The sequence below is a fragment of the Arachis ipaensis genome, chromosome B6, assembly GCF_059453495.1.
Source record: "Arachis ipaensis isolate K30076 ecotype BB chromosome B6, ASM5945349v1, whole genome shotgun sequence".
NCBI lineage: Eukaryota > Viridiplantae > Streptophyta > Magnoliopsida > Fabales > Fabaceae > Arachis > Arachis ipaensis.
Window position 1 is genome coordinate 128,840,357 of NC_142441.1, and position 8,967 is coordinate 128,849,323.

At 25.3% G+C, this 8,967-nt stretch overlaps 1 protein-coding gene across 1 annotated transcript; it reads right to left on the minus strand.

Moving 5' to 3' along the window:
* Positions 1-1,476: 1,476 nt before the first annotated feature.
* Positions 1,477-8,411, minus strand: GLC (HXXXD-type acyl-transferase family protein). The gene is made up of 2 exons (XM_016306637.3): positions 7,819-8,411; positions 1,477-2,619 (listed from the first exon to the last, which is right to left on the minus strand). Exons 1-2 carry the CDS (start codon positions 8,299-8,301, stop codon positions 1,729-1,731), a joined length of 1,374 nt encoding a protein of 457 aa, XP_016162123.1. The 5' UTR covers positions 8,302-8,411; the 3' UTR covers positions 1,477-1,728.
* Positions 8,412-8,967: the final 556 nt, after the last annotated feature.

Below are 8,967 nucleotides of genomic sequence, written 5' to 3' on the forward strand. Positions count from 1 at the left end.
TTTTAATGATTATTTATATTTAGATAATTAAAATATGATTACTGTAAGATTTTTTCACACAAAATTTGAAGATAATTAAGAAAAATATTTTTAAAAATTTTGCAAATTTTATATAAAACATATATTTCTAAATTTATTTTTAATTATTTTTTATTAAAACAATGAATAAATAAAAAAATATAATATTTATTTATTAGAGATATAAATAAAACTATCAACAATAGTGCTAAAAAAAAGTCAACAATAATCAATCTGTCAAATGTACAAAATGAAAAATCTATAATAAATGATGCCCTAAACAATCAAACCAATGTCCAATCGATCCAAATATAAGCACTACAATCGTAATATTTATGCCTAATTGTGTAACACCAATTAATTTAAGAATTTGGCTTAGGGAATCATTGGAGTATTTATACAATGTGTACAATGGGTTATTTATTTGGCTAATATAAATTAAAAAATGAACATTCAAGATAAAATACTACTAATTTCTCAAACACAATACACCCATATTATCCAAAATAACCATTCGGGTAACAATGATAATAAACATCTGATATCTTACTGAATTGAACATCCCTATACCTCTATTGTACACATTGTATAGATATTCTATTGGCTCCCTATACTTCCTCTTAATTTAATATTTAACAATTATATAACAATTAAACAATTTACCAATGAGTTATAACTCAAATGGTATAGTCTTTCCATACTCGTCTAAGAAATTGCGAGTTCGAGTCTCCCTATCTTCAGTGAAAAAATAAAAAACAATTTAACAATTTAACAATTTATTTATGTATTTAATACCTACCATTTTCTGGTGTTACAAAACTTCATAATCTCTCACTCTCATCAAAATATAAAAAGAATATAATGAATTCATCAAAGCTAGAGAGCTATTACATTTACATGCATAAGCATAAATTGACATAGTAAAATACAAACTATACATAACTTTTAATCATACAAGTAATAACAATAGTATTTGATAAAATAATTTTTAAAAAAAATTTAAGTAAATTATTATTGACATGAATATAATGATCAATTTGAATATTTATTAATATATAAAATTGTATTAATTTTTTAATTTTTGATAAGTATAAATTAATCTTAAAAAGTACAACAAAATACTCTTAACTTTTAAAAATTACAAAAATAAACATATATTTACTAAATACAAAAAGAATTTATTTTTTAAAAAAAAACAAACATCTTTAAAAAAAATAACTCCACTAAATTAATCCTTAATTATAGAAAAAAAATTATTAACATAATACATGTGAGTAAACCATAAGTACATGTATTAATATTTATTTTATTTTTATGTTTTGTAATAAGTCCTACGTCATTGTGTTGAATTTTTGTTAATATTTTTGTAAAATGTAAAGATACAAAAAAAAAAAAAAATTAAATATTCTTTCACTTCTAAGAAAGCTCATCTATCATGAACAGTAAATAAACTGGTAGTGGTAACTAACAATATAATTCATTTATTCAAACCCTCTATTCGTACACAGCACTTGAAAATCTATCAGGTCGTGATTAATAATTCACAAATTATACATTATACGTGACCGTTAGCTATTATTATCCTTAGTTATATTACTTTTTTATCTCAAACAATTGTCTATTTAGACTAAATAAAAAATAATTTATTTAAATGGACAATTATTTGAGACAAAAGAAGGTAAAAGCCATCACATATTACCACACTGAATTTCATATCAAGAATTCATAGAAGAAATTCTTGAATTTGTCCATTTCCTTAGGAGGAAGTGCCACTATAATATTAATCCCATTATCACTGCCGTCGCTGCCACCAACAGGAGGAAATAATAGTATAATGTCCTTTCTATGGTAAACCACGGGACAACAATACCTTGGCTTACCCCAAGGATACTCCACCTCTTCAAATCCTAATCTCCACCATGAAGACACCAAAACTTCTCCACTTGGAAATCCATTGTGCAACTCTCCCCAATCTATAATAGACCTCGCATACTCATCATTCATTCTCTTTGCACCCTCACTTACCATCTCCACCAACTTCGCAAACGACCCCTTCTCCAGTACCTCGCATTTCGCTGTTGCGTAAGCGGTTAGAACCGCGTTACCCGCGTAGGATTTTGGCAATGGAGGGCTCAGCCTTGACCGAATATCAACGGCATAGAGTATGGTGGACGACCTATTAGGATCCGGCGGCGAAAAGGATAGAGCTTTGCACCTCCAGACAAGCGCGGTAACAACGTTAAAGCCGGTGACGCGGGAATTTACATTACTATCCTTGGCTTTCTCCTTGAGGCAGTTGATGTTATCAGTGGTTAAATGGAAGACTTTGAAGTGGAGTTCCTCGGAGGAGGCTTCGAAGACGCCAGCTTCAGCGCTTGTGGGGAATTCTCCAAGGTCAAGCATCTCGGGATGTGGAAAGGTGACACGTGGTGGAGATCGTGCGGCAAGGAGGTGCCTGTCATGGGAGGGGATCACAGGCATTCGTTTGTTGGAAGCCAACGCGGCAAGGTTGTCTAAGAAAGTTTTGAAGCTGAGACCATCAAAGGTTGTGTGGCTTGTGGTGAAGCCAATTACGAAGCCCCCACACTTGCATGATGTTATCTGTATACACCATTATAAGGATCAATCAATCTCTGGACAGAAATTTTAATTTTAATATGGAGGGGTAAAATTTTAAATAATTTTTTATTTTATAAAAATAATTAACATATAGTTATTAGAATTAGTTTTTTAAAAGATTTATAAAAATATGTATATAATTGTAAATTTTTTTACAATTTTATTTTTAATATTATATAAAAAAATAAAATAATATTAATAATACATTATAAAATTATAAAATATTAATAAGTTATAGTTTGTTTAGTTAAAAATTATTACATATTAATTAAAATTAATTCTTTTAAAAATTTTAAAAAATTTGAAAATAAATTATTAATTATTAATTATTTAAAAGATACAATATTTTTATAGAATACAAAATATAAGATATCTTTATAAAATTTTTTCTTTTAACAACGTAAATTTAGAAGAAAAATGAGTATTTTTTACAAAAAAAAATATCTAAAGTACATAATGTGTTACCAAAATATAATTACGTAAGTCATTATTAATATAATAATATAAATATTAAATATATTAATATAAAAAATAAATGATTTTTTTAATAAATATAGAGATTATTATATAAAAATTAATTTGAAAGATACAAAAACTTGATGGTATGATATTAAATTAGTTAAATAAAAAATATTAATAAATTAAACAATTAAGATTTAAATCCATCACATAGTAAAAAATAATACATATAAAATTATTAAATTATATAATATTTTTTATTTTTTAAATACATATGTCGTATATAAATATAATTTATTAAAATTTGGGGGGTTGAGGCCACTACTCGCCCCTAGGTCCGTCTCTGGAGAGTACCAGTTACTATCTTTACACAGTTAGTAAAACAAAGAATTAATCATCAATTAACAATATATTTATATTTATAGTTATACTTATAGTTACATTTTATAAATAATATGCTCAAATTATATTTAAATTTGTAATTGAATTTCATACATGATAAAAGTATAAAAATATAAGTTAATAATTTAATTTTTTGTATTTATAAAATATTTGATTTACTACGAATGTTTTGATTATTTTGTTGAAACATATTTGATTGTTTTGAGAAGTTAATCATTTTATTAAAAGAATATGTTAAATAATTTATATAAATAATTGAATATATTTGTAGAGTATTTTTTGTCTTCATTTTTAATAATATCAATTTTAAAGTAAATAATACACACAAATTATGAAAAAATAATAATAATAAAATAAAATATGAATTAATACTAGTTTTGTTTAAAAAAATAAGTGTCTATAATTAAATATAGTGATTAATCTATTGTTAGTTGAAAAACGTCTCATAGATGAAATAACTAAACCAATATTTTAAAATTTTTATACTTAAAGACAAAATTATCAATTTGATATCTAGTTAAAGTAAAAAGATAAATCTCTTTCGCTGAATCTCAGTTTCTAACTAGTTACTAAATAAAGTAGTTAATTGTTATTGTGCTGAGCACTAACATTTATTTTCCTACTTCCACAGGGGAAGTACTAATATTAAATTAAAAACAAACTATAGAGTAAGAAGAGAGCTCAATATCATGATTCAGGAGTTCAATATCACTTTCAACCAACCTCCTCAAACTTTATTGTCAAGCTGATTTTTCGGCTACCTAACTTTTGATCAACATAAAATAATTACAGCTTCCCGATATAATGTTGTAATTAAAGGAGAGTTCAATATATGAGGCAATTCTTCCATTCATATTAAATGTGGTATTCCAAAACACTTATTTAACATTATTAATTATTTTATAGATTTTATTCAAAAAACATTCATTAAATTAAGGTGAAAAATAGAAGGTTATTATTAAAAAATTGAAAATGTTTGATAACAAAAAATATTACTCAAAAACAGTCAAGATTTTTCTTATTTAATTGTTATTAATTATTACAACAATTAATAAATATTAAATAAGACAAGTTTTGACTTTTTTTTTCTCTTTAATATTATCAAAAAAAAATATAGTATACACTCAATATAACCGAAATCTTTTTTATTCTTTAAATATGACATTACATAACATAAGAGTTTTCTTAAAGGTCCTTTCAATAAGAAAGGCCATATTATAAAAGTATATTAGGCCTAACAAACTGATTTTTTTATTTATTTTACATTATCATTAAAGATCATATAGAACAAATTTTACAATTCACTAAAAAATCTAATAATTAAATAGAGTTTTTAGTCATTTTAAAAGTGAAAATTTTTTGCATTTCTAGAAATCATTTTGGATCCCAGTGAAAATTATAAGCTGAAAAAATATTTAAAAGTATAAAATAAAAAGAAAACTTTTATTGGTCAAGTCAAGTGTATATTTACCGTTTTTATTAAGCAGAGTTCTTTGTTTGTTCAATTAAAATCTTTATTATCATCAAGTAGAAATCTAAATGTCTTCTATATTTGATTAAACTTTTAAATAGGTCAATTTAAATATTTAAAAAAATATATTTCAGTTAATAGGTTGAGATAGAGTCGAACTAACTTTATATTTAAAATGGTTCAAACCGTTAATATTAGAGAGACAAATAAAAATTCAAACAAATAATATTACACATCCAAATTTTTTATAAATCAAATCCAACAAAATTAAATAATAATATTAACTATAACTAATTTTTATTATGTTAAATTAACTTAGTTGAATTTTGTTAAAAAAAAAATTTAATATGTAATATTATTCTTTTAGTTAATTTTTTTTGTTATCAAAACATTTCAATTTTCTTATTTGATGCTTACAAGTTACAATAAATATGGTACCCTTTTTTACCTGCATTCTTACCTGCTCAAAACTAGTCATTAACACGTCCATATCTTTTTCCGCAAAAAGCATTTGTATTCAATATCATCAGCACTCTTGAGACATTTATCTTTTTTATAGAATTAAGTTGAAAAAATATTTTGGTTAGAAAAAAATAATTCATATGGTTTTAATATACACTAGTATATTATGATGATTTTGGCGTATTACTACTTCACTTATATATATATATATATATATATATATATATATATATATATATATATATATATAGTATCAATCATATCATGTCCAAATCAAAACACAAAAAAAAATATGGAGAAACTACTAATCAACGAAAAACGATATATATTATCATTGCCGATATTGTTTGATATGGAAATCTATCCATACATGCATTATTGCACAAAAATAAAGGAAATGATTTAAAAATGAATAAATGGTGGTTGTTAGTAGCTAGAGAAATTATTATTAGAGGATACATACGTTTTGTCGGTGTCATGCATGCATACATATATAGAAAGTGATACTACTGCTCGGATCATAGCCATTTGCATGTAAAAACTGAAAAGGGAAAAAATAATAATCATAATAAAATTATACTTCATTCCTTTAATGCCTGAATTGTGGACTGTAAAGCGAATTTGCTTTTTTGAAGAGACATGAAATGCATTTAATTCAGACTACTTTCATAATGTAGTCATAGCTCAAATAAAGAAAACAATAACTCATGAAGACTCACAACTACATCAAAGCCTACTAATTCTAGAGTTCTTTCTAAAATGGAAATCTTAGATAGAAAAAGGATATAGATGGGTGATTTTTTCTTGGAAAAAGGATTTAGCATTTAAAGAATAAATTAAAAAAGGAAATCTTTTAGTGTAGGAAGTAACGGTTTGAATTTTTCATAGACCTTAAATATATCAAGATCTTTTCGTAATCAAATTATTTTGGTAATCAAATTCAATTAAATTGGTTAATAATTTATTAGTACAATAGAAATAAAAATCAGTTGAATAAAAAAGAAAAAATATATAAGAAAAAAAATTGGTTGAACTTGATTAAAAATATAACTTGTTTATCAAATATTTCTATCATATATAAACCAACATAAAATTTGTGGTGCATGGAAATAGATACGATTTTGATGGAGCTACCGGTGGATGTGATATGGTGATGGAGGTGGCAGCTCCACTGGTATTGGCGGTGGTGGTGTGCCTCTGACGGCACGGCGATGGTGTCCAGGGAGGAGGAAGCAGTGATATCTTTTCTATTTTTTTTTTTTTTTTGGTATTTCTTTTCTATCTTTTCTATAAGTAGTTAGTTGATTTTTTTTATCATTCTGTTTTTTTTTTTTTTTACTTTAACATTTTTCGTTATTGGATTTTTTTAAATTTATTTTGGTTGTCAAAACTTTTTTTGGTAAAAGTTTTTTTTTTTTTTTTTAGGTTCAGGAGACTCTACTCTATACCATGGCTGTCTATTTACGTCTTTGTCCCAGTCAACAATCCGAGGCTTGGCTGGTTCTTTTAACCGAAATAAAATTTCGTTTTTGTGTTCAAGTTTTAAGAAATAATTTAACGAACAAATGTTACAAAAAGAGATAAAATAATAAAAGATACAAGACGATTTAATTGTAGTATAATTTGAAACATAATCTAAATTTTAGGAATAAAGTTAAAATGATTACAAATTTTCAACTTAAACATAATTTCAAACAATAGTAACAAACATAATTAACACAAAGAAGTAGAATTTAAATTTATTTCAAAAATTAAAATAAAATTGATACTAATTTAATATTAAAAATATTTTTAAATTTTTTTACAAAGATATTAAAAAAAACATATTTTACCTATATAATTTGGTATTTCACTTTGAATGGTTCTATTTAAATATATGAATTGATCATGTTACAATAAAAACACAACCTAACAATGTTTGAATTGGGGTCACAACAAAATCTAAAATAATTGGTGTAATAATTGTGTTAGCACAGAGTACAAACAATTTGAGGGTTATGATATCTATCTATATATTATGCTTAAAAACTGTTACTTATATCTATTGTTGTACATCTCGAATTGAATATAACATTTACAATCATGTATATTAAAATCCGTTGTTAAATTTAATTATTAGTATAAAATATATATTAAAATATAAAATATATATTAAAAATAATTTAAACGATATATATATATATATGTATTTATATATATATATATAATAATTAATTTTAATGTTAAAATAACATTTTTATTATTATCATTATATTTTTCAGCATTAAAAGCATGTATACGGAGAGAGAAGATAAGAAAGAATATAAAACAGTGAGTTTATTCCAACATTCAATAATATTAAGAAAGGAAATTTATGCAACATGAATTTATTATTACTATAATTTTACCTGGGCAACACATAGTGGAGAATCACCATGTTTCAGGAAATCCTTAGACTTATGAACAAATTGTGCAAATGCTGGGTTTGGAAAAGCCAAGTCTCCAATCTCATCCAATCTATAATCACAAGAAGCCACAACAAACCCAGCACCTTCCCCATTGCAAATTATCTCTAACCTTCCGGTCTCGGAGTTCATCTTCATTCTCCCTCCCAAGAACTCGTAAGCTACAAGGGCGTCCTCCAGGGCGTCCTTGAGCTTCTGCGCAACCTTGGACGACGGATAATCCTTGTTTGCCGCGAAAAAATGAACCGTTTCCACGTCGAAGTTTAGGACTTTGTCTATGTTTGATAAGAACAAAGACTTGTTATTGTTGTTGTTATTGTTATTGTTATGTGTTTCTTTGGAGGGAAAAATCATTGAAGCTTGGTGGATTGTTACTTTTAGGTCTTGGAGAAGTAGTGGTGGAGTTTCTTGGCAAGAGTTTCCCATGGCTTTTGAATAATTTGATTTTCTTGGTGACTATCTGCAAAATAATTATTGAATTTGAAAATGAAGTGATGATGGGGTTTTGTGTTTGTTATTACTGTGATATGTGAAGCTTGACATGCATTTATAGTGGGAGTAGTGAAATCCTTGAAGCATGCACTACTATTCTATTTCTTTCTTAGGCTTTGACGTATATTATTATTGTTTTTTGTTTTTTGTTTAGCGGTTAGCTTAATAAGGTATTCATGCGATGAATGGTTGGGATTATGACACGAACATTTTGAGAAGAGAAATCCGATTCATCAATCATATTTGTGGATGACATTAAAGCTGATCTTTAGGGGTGAAAGTTTTAGATGTTGCTGCACATAAGAGACGGCATTTTTTAGAGTTTGATTGTGATACAATATTACACAAAAGGTATATATTAATATATTATATAATAAGAATTTAATTTTAATGCATGACAGTATAAATATGTTACTTAATATCAATAAAAATAATTATTTTTTATATTAATTACGTAAATAATTATAAACAAATAAAAATAATATATAACTAAGTAAAACATTTTATATTATCGTTACATTAAAATTAAACTCTATATAATAATTCGATAATTGTATATCTAAAACTTTTAACTCATGGCATCTCTCTCTATGTGATACA

Bases quoted from the DNA above. Each gene is read 5' to 3' on its own strand.
- GLC (XM_016306637.3), bottom strand. From the start codon at position 8,301: ATGGGAAACTCTTGCCAAGAAACTCCACCACTACTTCTCCAAGACCTA. The intron at 2,620-7,818 runs GTAAAATTATAG...TGGTGTATACAG, and splicing joins CTCCACTATGTGTTGCCCAG to ATAACATCATGCAAGTGTGG.